General features: G+C 33.4%; 1 protein-coding gene across 1 annotated transcript in view; it reads left to right on the top strand.

Annotated features, from left to right (window-relative positions):
• The window catches only part of LOC133329269 (protein sprint), a 172,139-nt gene that overhangs the window by 87,993 nt on the left and 63,839 nt on the right, over positions 1-20,307 (top strand). The window contains exon 2 of the mRNA XM_061537759.1: positions 7,366-7,879. Coding sequence (XP_061393743.1) covers positions 7,366-7,879 — 514 coding nt within the window. The remainder of the gene's footprint in view (positions 1-7,365; positions 7,880-20,307) is intronic.

The raw sequence follows: 20,307 nt of genomic DNA, 5'->3' as shown, positions 1-20,307 counted from the left end.
TACAAATTTTATTGTTGTATTTTACTTGTGTTTGGTACCTGAGTAAGGTTTGCTCTTGTTCAACATGAGGGTTGATTTTAATGACATGTTGCTCTAGGTGTGCTTTTTGGTACTGTTAGGCATTGTGCAAGTACAAATTTTGTACAACAGAATCATCATCCTTAATTAGCCTAGTTGTTTTATAAAACATGTGTCCTTCAAGGTTTGTTTATTGCTTCATCAGAAGCTGGCTGCAATGGTGAAATACTCTTTTAAAGCATTGTAGCAAATTTGCTTGAATAATGTATTGCAATCTTAACTAGCTCTGTCAGCACATTGTGTAGTCGAAGTCAATTCCATTTTGAGTGACATAGAATGATTTAACAATGAATATGTCCTTGAAATTGGTAGGCAAATTAAATTAATATGATAAAAGCTGAAGCGAGTGGTATGGTAATAAATATTTAACCGACTTCAACTTATATATCATATGATTTTTCTTTAATAAAATAAGTTACAATATCGGCAAATATTGATCAGTAGTATGAATGTTAATATACAGGGATTAAATTTCCTCCCTTGGGGAGACTAAATTTACCACTTTGTAGGTTTAGAAGCTAGCACGGCAAATCATTTTTTACACTATTGATGAGCCGATTTGTGTCTGCAAGTTTAATTTAAATCTCTTTGTATAAATACAACTCCCGTATATAACTTCCTTCGACTTACAGCAGGCTGAACATTTCATACCTCCAACATAAGGGGAGCGTTCAAAACCTAAAACCACATGTGAAACATTTATGATAGCTCTGTCAAAGTATGGGCCTACATTTAAAATTGTCCTGATTTGTATCCTACCCTGACCCGGAATCACAAATTTCAGTAACTTCTGTTGAAAAAACGCGTGGATCTTAAAACACTTAAAATGCTGCTAAAGATTGTATATGTAGTCTAAATATATATATGCACTTATATCGAAATATATCTGCAGTGACCTTTAACACCCTGAAAGAACACGGAATGCCAACTAATGTTCACAAATGGCGCGGTACCCTTATATGTGGACTATACAAATACTTGAATGTCTATTGACCCCATACAGAAGGGCTACATTGAATATTTGCAGCAAAGTTATTTTAAAACCCAGTAAAAAGTAAATTACAGTCAGATATGTTGGAAAAGACGACTAAAAATTATAAATTTTCCAAAATGGGAAGGTACCATTTTAAGACAATCCCCTGTATATTACATTTAGCTCTGTTCCAGAACCTGCCAGAATCTTTAATAAAATTGATTTCGATTTTTATAAGTAATAAGTTAATTTGTAAATGTTTTTATATTGAAATTTTTTTCCATATTTCGGAAACTAAAAACTGTTTATAAATGTTGAAAAAAAAAACTCAAAATCCCCAGACCTCAATTCAAAAATCTAATTCCCATTTCTGAACAAAAATCTCTAATTTGGGGATAAAGCCCCTAAACTGTATGAAGAAATCAGTCCAAAATTTGGACCATGATAGCACCACTGTTGGAAAGTTTTACGAGGAATTGAAGACTAGGTATCTTCATCAAATTCCAAATATAGATTATATAGACGATAGAAAAAAAGTCCAAGCTACATTAAATTTGGTTCTGAGCTTATCCATTTAACCTAAGTTCCATAACTCTCATTCACTAATAGCGTCAATAAAACGATTCTCCGGCATTAGATATAAAAACTATATTTCAATAGGCATTGTATAGGGTATTAGCAAAACACCATAAAATCCTAATTTTAATCAAAATGTACAAAATAAGTGTGTTACGTTTTGGTGTTTTCTTGCCAACACATAAAAATCATTAATCGTTTTATGAAATGCATTTGACGGCATGTTCGACAATCGGTCTGTCGGCTGAGAAAGAAAATGCATTTTTATGCAACAGACAGTTGTCGTAAAACTAGGAAAAACAAATGGATGACAGCAAAAAAGTCATTAAATGAAACTAAAACAAAGTGCCATACTGACAGACAGACACCCATTCAGTGGTTGTTGGTGTTGTTGTTGTTGTTGCTCCAACACATCACAACTTCAACATAAAACACGCACATTCGTTCGCTTTGCAATCGCGTTATGCGGCATTGTTTTCAAATTAGTATTCGACGAAAATACTTTATTTAGTATGCCAATAAACCGCAAATTGTATTTTAATTTTAAAGCCATTCTCTGAATGTAATGAAAAAAAATACAACAACAACAAAAATAAATTAACAGCAAAAGACATCATCATAATGCTATGGCTGGCAGCACTAGTAGTAATGTTGCTACGAAGAGAAAAAGTGGGAAAACAAACACCAAACGAATGAAAATCGAAGAAAATTTTCAAATAGAACGAAACAAAATGAATGAATGAACGAACGAACGATTGCAGAACACAGAGGCGTTATAACAAATGTGGGTCAGTCAAATTGTGTGGTGTTGATGATTGTGGTGATGTTGCTGCTACTGCTGCCTACCCGGAAAGGCACATAGCACACTAAACAATTTATGCTCACTCGTTGGCACACTCTGTTTATTTCTGTGGTGCCCGATGCATTCTAATGTTCTAATAATCATAATAGCAATTATAATACGTGCAAAATTCCAAAAACAAGCTGTCATTTAAAAAATATGCATGTTTAGGAATTTTTATGACGATGTCGCCCGTCTTCTGGGTTACAAGTTTTTCGGAATTGGAAATTGAGTTGGACAGCCGTTAATTGCATTTGCTTTCTACTTAAACACAGCGCCTACTCACAGATGGCTGAGTGAAAGTGGACTACTACTGACAGACTAATAAACCATGTTTGTTATTCTAATATATATTTTCCGATACACAGATTAACAAATTTATATGTTTACAAAAAATGGAAGACATTGTAATAATGAATATTTTATATTTTCAAATATAAAACTTGATCCAAAATTTTTACTTTAATTCTAAAGAACAAAAATTTTGATCTTATCTTCAAATTGTACCCCAGATAATTTTCACATTTGACAGTCTATCATTCGACTTATCCATTTCAATACATTGACCTTCACTGTTGCTGTAAAATTTCCCTTCCAATTTTGTCCATGTGTGAGTGTGTTTTGATGTTGTTGGTATTTTTAAGTATATATTTCATCAACATGTGAATATTTTAAGATTTTTCATTTCAAATATTTCGTTGTCATATTTCTTTTTGGGTGGATTTTCTAAATATGACACATATACATGATGTAAAGCCTTTGAGGTTATGATTTTCTGCGATTTAAAAATAAACAAATATATTTTATAAATAAACAATTTGGTTTCGAACGAAAGTGTTATTTCTGCTGTCAGTCATTTGTTGTAGTTTTGACTGGCTGATTTATTGTAATTATCATAGTTTATAAGTATTCGTGGTTATTTGTACATAGAGAGAGAGAGAATTAGTGTCTGTCAAATTTTAAATATTGACCATTATGAGGGATTCAAATATGATACACATATATTCTTACATACACACACATTAAATCTAATTTAAAACAATTTCATATTTCAAAGAGAATTTGATCTGAAAGTCGGGTAAAAAAAGCCGAGCTGAAACAAAGTGGTTCACTATTCTTAACCGAACTATTCGAAGGCCGAAAAGGTTGCTCAATCGTTTGAAAATAGAGATTTTAGGGGGTCTTGTAGGTTATAACACATTTATGCAGAATATATTCTTCATATATCGATGCTTGGACATAGCTCCTATATAAAGATTCCGTCCCATTTACGCACTTTGATATATGCCTCATTTTAGGTATTCTAAGGATGGCTTTGATTCTTATTTCCAGAAAGTTTTCAATATAACTTCATAATCGCTGCCATGCAAAGGATCAGCTTAATTTGCGGTACATTAATGTTCCTAGACCAGTTTTGCAACTTGAGTTTAGGTAGTTTGGTTTTTCATTTTCTCAAATAAACAATGTATACGCAGTAAATTGCCAATATAAATCCACATTTTGATATAGCACCCATATAACAATACCGAACCATTTTTAGTGCTTGGAAGGCCCAATAAATTCAATCTTCAGATTTAATGAAGGTTTGCTAAATATATTACGATGTGAACAGTTTGGATCAATTCGGTTACGCTGTTATATTTATGTGAGATTTACAAACCGATTTTTGGATTAGGGAAAAATATAACCATGTGCAAAGCTAAATAAAAACAAATATGCCACACTCTTAAACACTCCAAGAGTAGGCTCATCTGTTTGCGCAAGTATTTATGCTTCTGATCCATATACCAGCACGCGTAATATCAACTTTTTGTAGAGAGTATGTTTGGTCTGGCGAGAGGTGGCCTTGTTCCTAAATTGCTTACATAGACCATAGTAGCTTCTGTTGACCAACACTATCCTTCTCCGAATCTCAAAAGTGATGTCATTTGTTTTATTGAAAACGATACCGATGTAGATGAAATCTCTGACAACCTCAAAGCTGTAGTTTTCAAGTCCATAGTTAATCCGAATCTACTTGAGGTCTTGCGTGTTGATATTACCAGATTAGTCTTCTCGCCATTTACTGTCAGACCAGACTCCTTCTCAATTTTTTCAAAGGTGGCATGATGTTAAATACCTCTGAGCGGATTGGGCTGTCGAATGCGGTTTTATAGTCGACGAATAGGTGGAATGTGTCGATATATTTTTCGTGGGTCTTCTCCAGGGTTTGAGGCAGTGTAGAAATCTGTCTATGGTGGATTTGCCAGGTCTAAAGCTGCATTGGTATGGTCCAATAATGTCATTGGCCATTGGCTTCAGTCGTTCACACAGCACACTGAATAACACTTTATATGCCATGGAAAGAAAACTAATTCCTCTTTAGTTGGAACATAATATCGTCTTGCCTCCTTTTTGTGAACGGCACACAGAATGCTGAGGTTCCAATCATTGGCCATCAGCTGGTGCATGCTCCTGATCAGCATCTGATCACCGGCCTTGAATAGTTCGGCTGCGAACCCAGGTGACGATGGGTATAGTTATTTTATTATTCTTCAGTAGATTAATTGCTATTCTGGCCTCATCTTGGCTAGGTGGTATACACTCTATACGGTCATTTCGTATTGGTTCTGAGGTACCTTCTTCACCGCCACTTTACAAAGTGCTCCTTCCAGATCCTCAACACGCTATCTGTATTTGTCACTAAGTTTCCTTAGTGCTCTTTTATTCGTTGGTAAAATTTCTTCTGGCTCCTGTACATCTCGATTTGCTAACCTTTTTCTTGTTCTTTCTACTTCTGAAACTAGTTCGATCCAAAGGAACTTGGGATCTAAAACCGATATTTCGATGAGACATATTTTAAATCGTATACAAGGGTATGTGAGGACTCGTTAGCCCTTAAGTCTAGTCTAAATGAAAGCTATTATTATCCGACAATCACATTAAATTCTGAAGTCGCTGAAAAGAAATCAGGCTCAAAAGAAATCAGATAATTGCTGGCTATGTAATGGATAATATTCGTTAGGCTCATTAGTCTATGTTTAGCCTCTGCGAATTAAAATAGAATTTGACCATTTTTGTCACCATTTGTTAACACTCTATAAATGTTTTTCGTAGGAACCAAACCAACTATAGAAAATCTTCATATTTTTCTTGATTATTGTCAGATTTTTTACCTAATCACGAGTGTATTTATATTTGTATTTGGGTCGGATTTTGTACGAAAAAATCTCTCTACAAAGAAAAAATATTTCATTTCTAACACTCCGCATCCAATGTATCTACACAGTCAATATATCTTGTAAAGCATTCAACAATATCCAGTTCAACATATTTTGAGTTCTATTTCGGAAACTTTTGTTTTTACTTTATTTTGTGTGTGAAAACTTCTGTTTCTAACTTCAACTAATAATTAGTTTAGATTTCCCCTGGATTGCAGGACAACTACTCAAAACAATGAACCTTCAATCAGCATGGATCAATTTTAACAAAATAAACAACAGAACTGACAACAAAAAATTCGGAACATTTGAAAAATAAATATGCTATTTCTACTATTGCTTTTTTCGGTTGATTCGACTGAATGTTATTCAAATTGAAAAATCAATAATCATAAAAAAATATTTATTTTATGAAAATAGCTCTCTTCAAATAAGATTCCTTTGAAACTGTTTTCGTATTTTCATTTCAATTTTGTTTGATAATCTTTGAACAATCTTTTTTATATGGCAAATAATAGGTTTTTACTTTTCGCCTTCCCACTTTTTGCTTTGTGATCCATCAAAATTACGCATAAGTACACGTAGAAGTATTAATTTCCATTGTTTGTATTCTTCCTTTTTTCAAAAACTTTTATTCATGTGGGTGTAAAAGATGAATACAACTCTATGATGAAGATGTCATGAAAATAAAAAAAAACTTCTCTGCTGCTTTGTTTGTAGTTTTCTATTTCAGCGAGAAGGCAAAGGAATCATAGCTACCTACAAATGCATTGTGCTTGCAGCAATCGTCTTTCAAATTTGTTTTCAACGAATAAACTGATTTGAATGGAAAAACTTTTCATTGACAAATTTCTTATAGGAAAAGTTTTTCGCAACGCTTTGTTTTTTGCATTTTCTTCAAAAATCAAAGTTGATGTTTTTTCTATTGACAGTTGAAAATCGTTGCTGCATATGTGAAATATAAATTTCGGCTTAAATAAATAGCAATTTAAAAGGAATAATAAATATCTTCGTATGTATACGTTCTCGTGTCGTTGTAGTACAATTAATGTAATTGTTATTGTTTATATAAAACAGAAAGATAACCATACAAAATATTTACATAGAAATATTGATAGTAATCATACTGCAAACAAAATATTATTATAAATAAGTAAAACAGAAACAAAAAAATCAGTTCGTGATTCATTGAAAACATATGTATGCCTGTCTGTAATAATAACCACTTATTTGCTATCTAAATATTTAATAAAATCGTAAAACAAAAGTTTATTGCCACTTCAAACCAAAAAAACGAAATTACGAACAAAAAAATTATTCACTGCACACTTTCATTCTTACCACCAAACCAAAAAAGAGCACATTCAACAACTTGCCAACAAGTTGTTCAATTGGACTTTTTTACAAAGTTGTGTCGATAATGAGCTTTTATTTTCTATTTTGTATTTATTGGTGCAATAAACTTGGCTTAATTAACATAAAACATGCAAACTTGAAACTCCTTTTAGGTAAACACACAACAACAAACAAATTTGTTCAAACGAAAGAGTTCAAACTTGGTCATAGAACAATAACAAAAACAACAACAACAGCGAAATGAATTGAAACGAACATTTAACATGCCATGCATCAACACACAAAATTTAATTAACTCGAAATTAATTTCCCTTTTTTCTCTTGGCTTCCTTTATTTGCAGATCTTCCGATTCCACATTGGCAACAACAACAACAACACACCATCATCAGCAGGGCTTAAATGCAACAGCCGGACAAAACAATCAATTAAAATCGAATACAACCAATAATGCAACAACAGCGTCTACTACAAATAACAACACCAACAGTAGTGGCGGCCTAAACAGTCATCAACGTCTACCATTTTGTGGTTTAGATTCCATTAAAGGAAGTGACAATAATGGTGGAGATGGCTCGATTGGTGGCAATAACACCAATTCCAGTGGTGGTGGTAGTGGTGTTGCGACTGCAGGCGGCAAAACCAATTTAAGTTTTGATCTGAATCGACAAAACGGCAACTCTTCAACATCAACACACATGGCAGCAGTTCACAACAACATGATGTCACATGACAATGCCTCGGAACAGTTTCATTCACTCGATGCCACCGATAGCTGTGGTGATGGCCAGTTTGAAGATGATATGCAAGCCTTGCTGCCAAAATGTTCTCGGCTATCTAGAGATGAACTAAGTCAGGTAAGTCAAAGCACAAATTATGGATGATGAATTTCTTTTGCATTCGAGGACTTAATGCAGGACATAGACAAAAGAAAGATGTACATCGGATTATAGCTCAGTAACTGAGAGTAGATAAAAAAACACGTTTTATGAAGTACCTAGACAAGTGTATATGAAGAACCTAAGAAGATAAATATACTACAGCGTTTCAAATGGTACTGAATAGTTTGAAATAATGTTTTATGTTGCATGAGACATTTTTCTTAGATTGTATTAAGTTCGGAAATGACAATGAAAAGCTGCAATAATTCCTATGCAACTGCAAAGCATGTGCTAACTATCGAATGTGCTATTTTTGCGAAATATAACTATTTATGACACTGAATGAGATGAGGTGAAAATTGAAGGAATTCACTAAGAATCCAAGATTGATTTATAATTTTTCGAACCGCTTTACGGGCATAAATATTCCAATTCTCATACGCAGTTATTGCGCTCCCTAAAAATGTTACATAGATCCCAAAAATGATGTGAAACCGCGATTTTTTGGCTAGCTACTTCCAGATTCAACCTCTATTTTTATTCGAATTCGGAGTTGACTCAGAATATTACAAATGAATGGTTTTCCAGTATGGAATTTATAAAGTACGTCGTTTCGATGTTTATGATCTTTTAAACCTGTAAACCAAGATTTTTACCAAAAAGTTACCATAAAGAAGTCTGAGTTATGTACAATTCTTGAAAATTACCTGATTTGTATTGTTTGATACGCAATATTCTCGCCACTTTGACCAACCTGTTCACACTAAACTCATTATTGACTGTCTGTTGAGTTCTTTACCACAAAGAAAATTATTAAGTCAGATTATGCAGATTTAGGTCCACGAGACCGATAACATTAAACTATATCATTGGAACATATAACCCACTTTCTTTTCTTTGTCAACTGGCGCCGCTGCCGAATAAAAAAGGACTATATGACCTTAGTCACTGTAATGCACTAAAAAATAACAGATCCGAAGAGGAAATTATAGATCGCCTGACGAAATCGAAATCAGGCTAATTTGGAAACACTCAGAAGAGGCCTGGAGATGCCCAGGCAGGGTGATATATCCTGAACTATACAATCTACTCTTTTCATGTTTTAAACGACTTGCACTTATGTCGCTAAGTATCGATTAATAATATAATTATCACAAGCATAAGTTGGAAACTTCGCTGCTTAACGACATCACCTTGATCGCAGACAATAAAACTTTCTTTACGTACATATAAGTTTTATTCCCGAATGATAGTACGCCCTTTTGATAAATGTCATCCCATTTGCAGGACATGAATTTTGTAATCTCACCATATACCCCATTTTATTTGGGGTTTAATTTTAACAGGACGAATACAAATGTGGTTAACTTCGGCCGAATTTGGCGGGGCCTCTATACCAAATACCAAAAATTGGGCGGTAATGTTATTTGGGACCTATACCAAAACGTGGACCAACATAACCAATTTGCAATATCAAACATTATAGAATCAATAGCATTGTCAGTGCAAAGTTTCAAAGCTCTAAATATTGCGATATTTCGGACAAGTCTAAATCGGCATAGAATTTTATTCTGATCTAGAATATATATATATATATATATACTCCACTTTATAGTGTAGGTTACACAAATGGAAATTTATTTCATCTGAAATATTTATTCTGGCCAATAGAACCCAGAAATAAAACTTGGAGGTTATTTCTTCTCTCCTTACGACGGGAATGCGAAGGATCCACAAAATATCACTTTTGCTAGCATTTCTTCCATACTTCGGTGCCACTTATGTTCCTTAACACTATAAAAATAATAGGGATTGTCTTTAAATTATTCTTAAGAGACATAACAATTAATCCTACAAATTCTAACCAAGGTCTGAGGAGAATTCTCAAATACTAGACAATTGTAAAGGATTTTTCATATCTTTCCTTCGTTCCCAATTTTTTTTATATTAAAAAAATTCAATGCAAATCACATCCTCCAATCATGATTTCTGCTTTCCATTCCCAAACAAATCCTTTTTACTCTCCATTCTTCGCCTCAAGACAAATAAATTAGACGGTTTTGAAATTCAAACACATTCAAATCCAGTCAGACATTTTTTTCGTTTATTCTAATAATCCTCATTTCTTTATTTGTGTATCTTTATTTCCCCCTTTCCGTATCGCATTCCCCTTTCACTAGATATTGTCATTGTATGTATATTCCGACTTTACACTGTGTTTTTGTGTTATTTACACTGGCTTATGAGTAATTTCACAAAACAAACAGCCGTGGCATGAAGTATCTTTAAGAGTTATTTATTTTCCAAAGATTCAGCCTGCAAATGATGCTCTTCACCTTCTGCGCCGACACCGTCAGCAGGTGAACACAAAAATATATAGAATGGAATGGGATATCTGTCTGCCTGCAAATACTTTGACTTATGAATGTTTTGAGATATTTGCATAAATAAGAACATTGTATCCTTGTTTTATTTCTGTTTTCTTTTTCTCACAAATGACATAAATTTTATTTCAATACAAAGGATTTTTATGGTATTTAAAAGGTGGATGCAGGAAGATTTTCAATATGAGATATGTATAAAGGCGTAATTTTAAATGGTGCCCTTGGCTATAGGAAAATCAATTTATGGCGGTTTTGGCTTTGTTATTTTGATATATATTTAATAATCACGTTACAACAAACACCTTTAAATAAGTTTCAAATGTATTGGCGGCATATAAAAATAATACAACTAATTTAGAAAATTCTTTCCATTTTATATTCTTCAAAATTGTATACTTTATTATAATGGAATTTTACCCAATAAGCCCCAATCCCATATCCCCAAGGGTATACATGTAATCTTGGCCAAAATCACTGACCATTACAGTTTCATTATAAAATTGCATTGAAATCTCTCCATTACCAGCATACAAAATACAATCAAATAGACAGAGAAATCAATTAAAAAGAATGCCTTAAAAATTTTGTCCACACAGAAATGTGTCTACAATTTATTGAAAGCCAATAAAAGCAAATCACAAATATCACATCTCATCACGCAAATAGTACATCACATCAGCCATCCGTGGCAACACCCTCTTGTGATGACACTCAAAAGGCCTTGCCTTGCCTATCTTGGCAAAGAGGATTTCGTTCGGCTTTGAAGATGAAAATAAAAATCAGTAGCCAAGAAGATGCAAAGGGGAAACGTTGTGAAATCTACTATTTACGCACATGTTGCAAATAGGAGGAAATTACACATATCATGATGTCACACACAAATACCCCCAACACACTAGACAACGATTTAAGTTCTCAGCCTTATGACATCTCATAGTAGTTGTGTGTGTATCTATGTCTGTGTTGTTTGTCATACATGTGTATTGGTTTACTTTATGCATTAAGAACAAATGACAACAGACACAAACAAGTGGGTAATAATACCACCAAACAAAGAATTGTAGCAAAAGTTCGACAAACATACAAACACACGCCAAAGGAAATTCACCGCTAGGCAGACACAGGCCGACGAGACTCAGAAAAAAGGACCAAATGGCTTTTCGAAATCGAAGAGGTGGGGAAATATCTTCACCACAAAAACGCCATACTCGCAGACGCAACACAAGAAATGAACGCAAATAATAAATCCTCAAGGGATGCACTTAAATCATATAAATGTCACCAGTACACACACATGAAGTAGAATGTACGTACACTTGTGTGTATTTGCGTGAGGGAGATTTGTGTATAGCCAAGGATAAATGTATTATAATGGAGGAATTTTTTGACTATTAAGCGTCAATCAAAACTGAATAGAATTCGAATTTTGATAACGCATATATCTCAAAAATTAGTTGATTTTGAACTCAGTCCGCGACAAATTATGGATTTACGATTATAACGAGGAAACAGAAGTCCTAAATTTGTCATGGGAAAGTAAAAGAAGAGAATTGTTCAGCAAACCGAACGTGAGGTTCTGATATATAACATATAGCAAATTGTATAATACCAATATCAGAAGTATATACCCATGTCTTGTTAAGTGTCTGTTTCGACATTGTATCTTCAACTCTGATGCGGACGTTTCTACCCTTGAGGAATCTTTATATTATGCCTCATGACGTTGATCAAAGTAGAATAACAGAGTTTTGTTTTAATTTAGTGACCATTGATACCTATGTATATAAGTCCCCTAATATACTAAAATGTCACGATCTGATTCAGAGCCTCTTTCCAGGCTGTTGGTAAATAACCCTATCTTACCTAAAATTATTTTATGCATTTCGTTTCATTTTCTGTAATCAGATCTTTGATTCTAACAATTAGATTACAACATGAAGTCCGGTCCGGGGGTTTCAAAAATATAATTCAAGCACTTTCTATTAACAGATTAATTTTTACTGGATTTATTGTAAACATAATTTTGTTTTAGAACTTCTTTAGTATTCAATTTATTATTCCTATAAAACGGTACATTTCCACAGTCAATAACACAACCGATTTTTCCAAATACTGTAATATTTCACGTTACCAAACGCTGCCAAAGAAAATAAATCCCGTTTGAGTATTATCTGAAAACAAATCCTTTCTGGTTATGTCAGCTGTATATACTTAAAAAGCCTTTAATATATATTGCACAAAAAATCAAATTCTTTGCTACCACAAACTTTACACCATAAAATTATGGATATAAAAGAGAAAAGATCCAAAAATGAGTAAATAATATCTGAATATTATTTTCGATTTCCTTTTCAAGGAGTAATAAATACACCAAAAAAAGAAGACAAACAAACTTCATTTTTTATTTTCCTAGCATACAGTGGAAACCCATGCATATGTATGTGTGTGTATTTTTATCCCCCAAGCCAACATGAATAATATTGTGTTTGATTTTAGCCCCTAAAAGTATGCAGCTTGAAAATCAAATTTAAAGTAATTTTCACTGCATAAAATAAATCAAAACGGAAGGAAGGAATACGAATGTACACTGACTAGAACAAACAAGAAAAGCTATGATTTACTGGCAATATGTGGAATATATGCCCTTGGAATATTCTTTATTTTGCCAAAGGGCGAAATTCGTTCCCCTGACTACCGTTTTTGGCAATCTCATTGTCGTGTTTATTCTTTGGAGTTATTTTTTTCCTTTTTTGTTTCATTCATACTTACATATTAATTTTTTTTATGTTTCATAACCATTTGAATTCTGCTGTCTTTCAGCCAAGATTATATTACAAGTCTGCAATGGACCATTGTCTTCATCATCAACAAGTCTAGCTGGATGGCATTGACTGTTTTGTTTGCAATTGCATTTCTCTCGCTTTCTTGTCTTCATCATCAACAAGCATTTCTTTTGTTTCCCCTTTAGGCGGTTTTGTCGTTTATCCTTGAAATATATAAATTTTGTGGTCTCCATTTTTTGATGAAAGACAATTATTTTATTTTATTGATGATAGATTACTTGTAGGATATAAAAACAAATACTAAAAATTATTTATTATAATTATAAAAATGGTACCGCTAATAGCTATAGGTAAATACAAATTTTTCTTGGCATTGACTGTTTGCAATTGCATTTTTCTCGCTTTCTTTAGGTTTTTGTTTGTAGTCTGTTGACAGACAATGATGTGACACCCTGAAACGGAAATGATATATTTTGCCAGTATCATTTGCAAAAAAAAAAGAAAAATAATTATTTGCATTTCTTTTGTTTCCCCTTTAAGCGGGTTTGTCGTTTATCCTTGAAATATATAAATTATGTGTCCTCAATTTTTTATGAGAGACAATTATTTTATTTTATTGAGGATAGATTACTTGTATCTGCTGAACATCTCGAAGTGATATAAACGAAATGACAAAATGTACATACATGCATTCCTCAACTCGATTTAACACCTAATGTGCCGTATACGTTTTCTGTTTGATCACATTACGTATACGCAACAATTCCATAAGTATATAATTAATATTAAGTATACCACTCAACGCACGCATTAGCAATTAAGCATACGATACGCAATCCCATTTCAGAAAAACCATCAAGAGGAGGTCGGAATATACCGTTAACAGAAATATCATTGCAATTTGTGGTCCACAAAACATACTTTATAATTGTTTCCGAACACGCATATTGAATCAGACTAGTCTACTATAATATGCGGCATGTTGCCTTACACCATGACTGTGGGTGTTGCCATAACACAGAAAGACAGACAGCCAACCAGCCACATCATGTAGTGCAAATGTTTTGTGTTACAGATATTTTAATTAAATATGCATAATAGTGCAATATACATGTGTGTCTCAATTGTGTGTGCGTGTGCATGTGTGTTTGCCATATCTGTCTCTATGTTGCTTGTCTGCTTCACTTTGTGTCTGTCCGTCTGTTCATTTGTGTCACCTAATGTGCTGCCATGTTTATGAACATTTTTCTATTCATGCTACAGCAATGATGGCAGAAATACAATCTCCAAATCATTCTCACTCACTCAATGGCTGTTCACACCCATAGATGTCCTTTACAGTCTCTCTCATCTCCGCCTTGCTCTCTTCTCTATTCATAAGGCTTTTGTTTTTGGTTGGGTGTGAAGTATTTATGTGTAATTTACAAAGTATTTTTCCTATTTGCATAACTAATTACGTACCAAATTGATTTGTCAATTTTGAGGGCGTGAGGGCGAGTATTGGTGTGTGTGTGACTGTATGTGAAAATGAAAACATTCTTTTACACATAGCTGCTGTTGCGTTGTTTCAGCTTTCCATGTGTAGGTAATATTGCGTGTATTTATTGTCTATAATCTTAGTTGGTATTGGTGTTAACAATTTTTTTTTTTTTTGATTCCTTTAGCAGTGTGGGTTTCCTTCCACAGCTTAACTATGATGAATGTTTGTACGTGATTGGGAAATTACAACATCATGTCATTCATTCCAAACAAACATGTTCTGCAAGGATGAGACTTTTAATTGAAATGCTAACATATTTTTGGACTAGAACTCGAAAAATGTGTCTGTATTTGTATGTGCGTTACGTTGTTTTGTTGATTTTTTCATTAGAATTGTTGTTCAACGGAAATCAATGGCTATGTCTATGAACTGTTAAAGGACATGGCATTTCATTATTCATGGATTATTGTTTTTCTTTTTTTGGAATTTCGTGCTTTCATTATGGTTAATAATGATGGTCATTTGTTGTTTGTTCGTTATTAATGATGATGTAAACGCGACGTAAGCGATTTTTTGTTTGTCTAAATTTGCGAGTGAAGTAAATGGTTGGAATGCCAAAATTTCATCTAACGTGTTGTATTATGTCAAATTATATCAGAGGGATGAGGAGGTCATAAGGGGGAGTATATTAATATAATCATAACGTTTCAATTCTTTCAGAAAATAATTGTTAATTTTATGAAGTATATGTAGTCAGTGATAGATAGTTTTAAACTCTAAGTTATAGATAGACAATATGTCCCAGATTCGACATAATCCCTATATATGGTACTGGCCCAATTTTATTCTTTCACAAATCCGAGCGATCCAGAAGGTTTTTTTCTGCACGTAAAATTAATTATTGAAAACATTTCTAATTTTCCGAAACTTGGGGCATTTTTTACATTTGGGTCGTCGAAATCAAAGTCTAACTTATCCTGACTTGTCAATATATTGGGCCTTTTTCGTACTACTACGAAGACAGAAGACATTTCAGAATATTTGGGGCTATACAGATCGATATATCCCCTTTTCCATACCAACTATCTTAAACAATACAAATTATATGGGGATATCAATAGAACGGACAAGGCAACATCGTCCACCGTATGGCGGAGAGTATAGCAAAGATGAGATCCTAGAGATTTTTGAGTTATCAAGTCTGTAGGAAAATGCAGCAAAAATGTTAAGTATTCCGTGAGGTCCTATAATATGAAGTATTTTACGGAAATGAAACAACTTATTCATTTCATTTCTTTTATTTAACCTAGAACTAATATGAGTGTACTGATCATAGAACAGGCTAAAAATGCATCTACCAATTGTTAAATCCAGCCATCATTCGATCCGTTATAAAATTGTAATCAATGTATACACAGAATCCTTAAAGTAAAAGAAGTTCCCAAAAACTTTCATGACAACATTGAGAGATTATATAATATTGACAAGTCCAAGATTAGGGTAATATTGACAAATGTTACTCTACGATATATGCTAGGAGTACTCATCTAGAAGATTTTAAGTGGAGCCCCAATTAAAAGCTTCTAATCCAATCGGTTCCAAATTTTGACACGTTTCTCTGTGAGTATACTCGTATTGCTACAGAATGAACTAGGATAAATCAAATCGTTTTGTTTTCAAAAATAGGCGGTTTTCCAAAAAAAAAAGTTCTAAGGTCAATCATTTGGTGATTTTTTTTTGTGCGAAAGCCAGGCATGTACTCTTGCGAATGCCGTTGGAATTTTCAGATTCCGATGTTACAGTGAGGAGTTATCATGCCCACTATACAAATATGGGGTTTTCTATAATCACAATAACAACAGCAACCAAAATTGTAAATTATTTTCCATTTCTTTTAAATATATAATTCATTTACCAGCCAAACCTTGAAAAGCATTGGTATTCATTTGCCAGCCCATTAAAAATCCTGAAAATTTAAAATCGGTAATGGGGGTCTCTTAAGTCGATTTATGCCCTTCAAAGCTATATAGTCTTAGGAATTTGTAAATTTGACTTCTGCAAGCTTCAACACATATTTCAGACGACCTTAATAGAACCCTAGTCCTGCTTTTAATGTAATGTGATTCCGGTTGTTGACATCCTTGGGATTTTCTCTGTTTCATCACGGTATAGATACAACTTAGAATTTCTTTCTCATTAACGCGATGAGAATATAATTTATTCCAATAGTGCGCTCGTTATATTCCAAAGAAATTCTAACCACAATTTTGTTAAAAACGCAATCCTTCTCTTAATAGCTAATTTTACCCAAAATATGATAATAAAGTCATTGTCCTCACACATTTCAAAATCACAACACATATATTTAGTTCGTCTTACTGGGTGGGAATGACTTATTAATACTGTGTTTGGGACAAGAAAGAGTTTTGGGTTTCCAGCTGCCTGTTGAAGTAAAAGTAACACCCCCTGCTACCATTATGCTACAACAAAGGCAATATTCTAAGGATTGTTGCTGTAGCCCTTCCAGACATATGACCACCAGTTGGCTATTGTATTGCCATTTCTTTCGCATATCTATTAGTTGCTTTCACTTATCTTCGCACCCGTCTTTCATTTACTGTATACTTATATTTGTTGTGGTTTATGTTTTAGTTTCCGGTTATTTTGGTTTGCTAATTCTCTACTACTGCCATCACCACTACCACAACCACATACAGTCTATGTCCAAACAGCAACATCTTCTTTTTCAACTGTCAGTGACATCGAACAGGTTTTTCTTTTTCATTTTGTCAAAGTCCTGTTTCCGTCTTGTACAGCATTCTTTTATACACCTATCCTTTATAATGTTATACTATACATGTATTGATGTGTATGTGTGGGTTCAGTTAATGTTACCAAAGTAAACATTGTCTATGATCCTGTGACAGTTTATACAGCACTTCTCCTGGGTAACACTATCTTGGGGTTTGTTGTTGTTTTTATTTTGCGTCCGGCTCTTATGTTACTGTCATCAAAGCCTTTACAGCTATTAAAGCTAATGTTGTGCATATTGATTTTTCTCCCTTTTTCTTTTGGAGATTTGCATAAAAATATTCAAATATAGTACTGGGATGTGTGTGTCTGTATGTGCATTGGCAATTTTCAAAGGATACAAAAAACAGTGTATCCTTTTTTTCATTTTTTGCTTGTAAGCTGTCTTTTGTTTTATGTAAATGTAAAATGTTTATTTGCATTTACATATCAAATAATAGTTTTTACTATTAGCAAAAGGATGTTTTGTAAGAGGATGTTTGGTGGGAGATATGCATAAATAGCAAACGAAAATATAATAGCCACCTTTCCCAATTGAAGTCTCTTTTGCAATACACTTCCTGTACATATATTCTTCTGTTTAAATAATTCTTACACAAATAGAAATTTTTAAGACATTCACTTCTAGATGAATGGAATGGAGAAATATTATCATTTCCTTTAAGGGGACCCCCCATTCTCGGGGTCAAAATTTTTTTTTGATTAAATTCGATTCTACACTAATTCAAGAATGTCTCTACAAAATTTCAAGTGAAAATCTCAAGAACTCTTGAAGATATAGCCGATTTATTGTGTCAGCATCAAGTGACGGCTAAAGGGCTTCTCAAACTTTAAACGCGTTTTTCTCTTTTGCGAATGGCGGGCACGATAACCCAAAAACTAATAACCTAATCGATTCCAAATTTTTACACGTTTCTCTGTGAGCGTATAGCTATCGTATGAACTAGAATAAAGCCAATCGGTGAAGATCTTCCTTATTTTTTAACTTGGTTTTTGGTCAAAAATCGTAGATTTTCCAAAAAAAAATTTTCAAAGGTCCGCCATTTTGTTAATTTTAGAGCGAAGTCAATAATCCTAGTTCATACGAGAGCCAGACATGTACTCTTTCTAACAACGTTGGAATTTTCGGATTCGTTCCAGTGAGGAGTTATCATGCCCGCCATCAAAAATAAGGACTTTTCTTTAAGTACAAAAAACAACAACAAAGCAATACTCACTGTACTCAGTGATAATTCACTATTTATATCCAAAACTTTAGGATTTAGACATTTGCCGTTTCTTGTGGCAATCGACTACCACGTTATCACTAACAAATTAACCACTGTCTATCTGCCGCAGTAGGAGTTAAATTTTCGAAATCTCCATAAATTGCAAATTACATTATATCACAAAATTAAGGAAATCATTATTCTGTTTATATTTTAATGACTAAATTCTCAACCACACACAGTTTTTTTAGTATCAAACAACAGGAAGGAATCACAGTCGGATGTTATGATTAAAAAGTTTCCTTTTTGATTTATGTTATATCTTGGCAAAAAGTTCATAGCTGCAATACACAGAAGGGTGGACAGACAAACAGAAAACTCTAAACTTTATTCATTTGAAAAACATAAAACAATAAACAACTGTTTTTAATTGTTTTCTCATAAACGATTTATGGACGACAACTACAACAAATGTAAATTATTTACAATGCAGTTAAAGGCAATGAAATGGAGCGAGGAGGGTGGTGGTCTAACACCCCAGCAAACAAAGAGAATTCTGGCCCAAGTCGTTCAAAGAGAAATCTGGACGAAGTCGTTCAGCCTTGAAAAATTACGTATGAATGCTGAAGTCATACTAAATTACATTCGTAATTCGAGGGAAATTCATTGGACATTCTTAAAAGTGCGAAAGGAGTCTTTCAATATTTTCTAATTTTTATTTCACTTTTAATTTACATTAAAAATTGGCAAAAATAGAATTTAGTTGTCTTTCAGACGCATCGGGAAACATTTAGTACATAATTTGGTTTGCTGGGATATGTCTGCACAGCCCAAAACAGCTGTTGAATGGAGTTGTATTGATTTTCATTTTGCCAGTATCCTTGAACGTTATAAATTCATGTCTGCCAGCCTGGTTGGTTGGTTAGTAGCCGGATGCAATGCTGCTGCTGCAACATCAGGTTTTGGAGTTTATGAACTTTAACATTATTTATGAATATTCAATAACAAAAACAACAGCCACAACTGTAAACGATAAAAGTGTCTGCCGTGATTTTTTGTGCTTTCTTTTTGAACAAACAATGGAGTTTCGAAATAAAAGAGATACAGAAATGAAGACATTTTCAGATAAAAAAGAAATTGCAACATATGCCTCTATGTTGGTAGCAAGTGCAAGTTATTGACCCAACAGGTTCATCTTTGCAACATCTGTTATTGTTACTTGCTGCTGTTTCTTCTTCCCTCTTCTTTCGTTAAAATCCTAACATCGATTTGAATATTCAATAACATAACAACATCCAGGCCATAAACTGGTTATTAAACTCTTTAGTGGCACTTGATTAATTCCGGATAAAAAGAAAATCACGATAAAATTGTTACAATGAACTTAACAGCAACATCTCGGGGTCAAAATTGTGCTGGTGGCTTTGATTGAGAATTGAAAACAAAAGAGATATGGAAATAAAAGAAAGAATTTCAGATTTTGCAACATGATTGGGAGTTCAAGTATACCAAAATCCAAGTGTGTAGAAGATTTTTGTTTCTTGCTAAAAGTTAATGTTAGATATTTGTATAGTTTTTCTTGGTTATATTTTAGAATGACTCCAAGAGCTTGAAAAATATTTTATTATAGGTCATGTCTTTGGATCCATTTTTCAGTGTTCTATAAACCACTTTTACGTTACAAAAAACGCATTTTTTCAATCGAGTTTTTCCATACAAAAATTCATTAGAGCTTTCA

The sequence above is a fragment of the Musca vetustissima genome, unplaced genomic scaffold, assembly GCF_032173495.1.
Source record: "Musca vetustissima isolate MV318-11 ecotype Yass unplaced genomic scaffold, APGP_CSIRO_Mvet_v1 utg44898, whole genome shotgun sequence".
Classification (NCBI taxonomy): domain Eukaryota; kingdom Metazoa; phylum Arthropoda; class Insecta; order Diptera; family Muscidae; genus Musca; species Musca vetustissima.
This window is presented reverse-complemented; position numbering and strand designations above follow the sequence as displayed.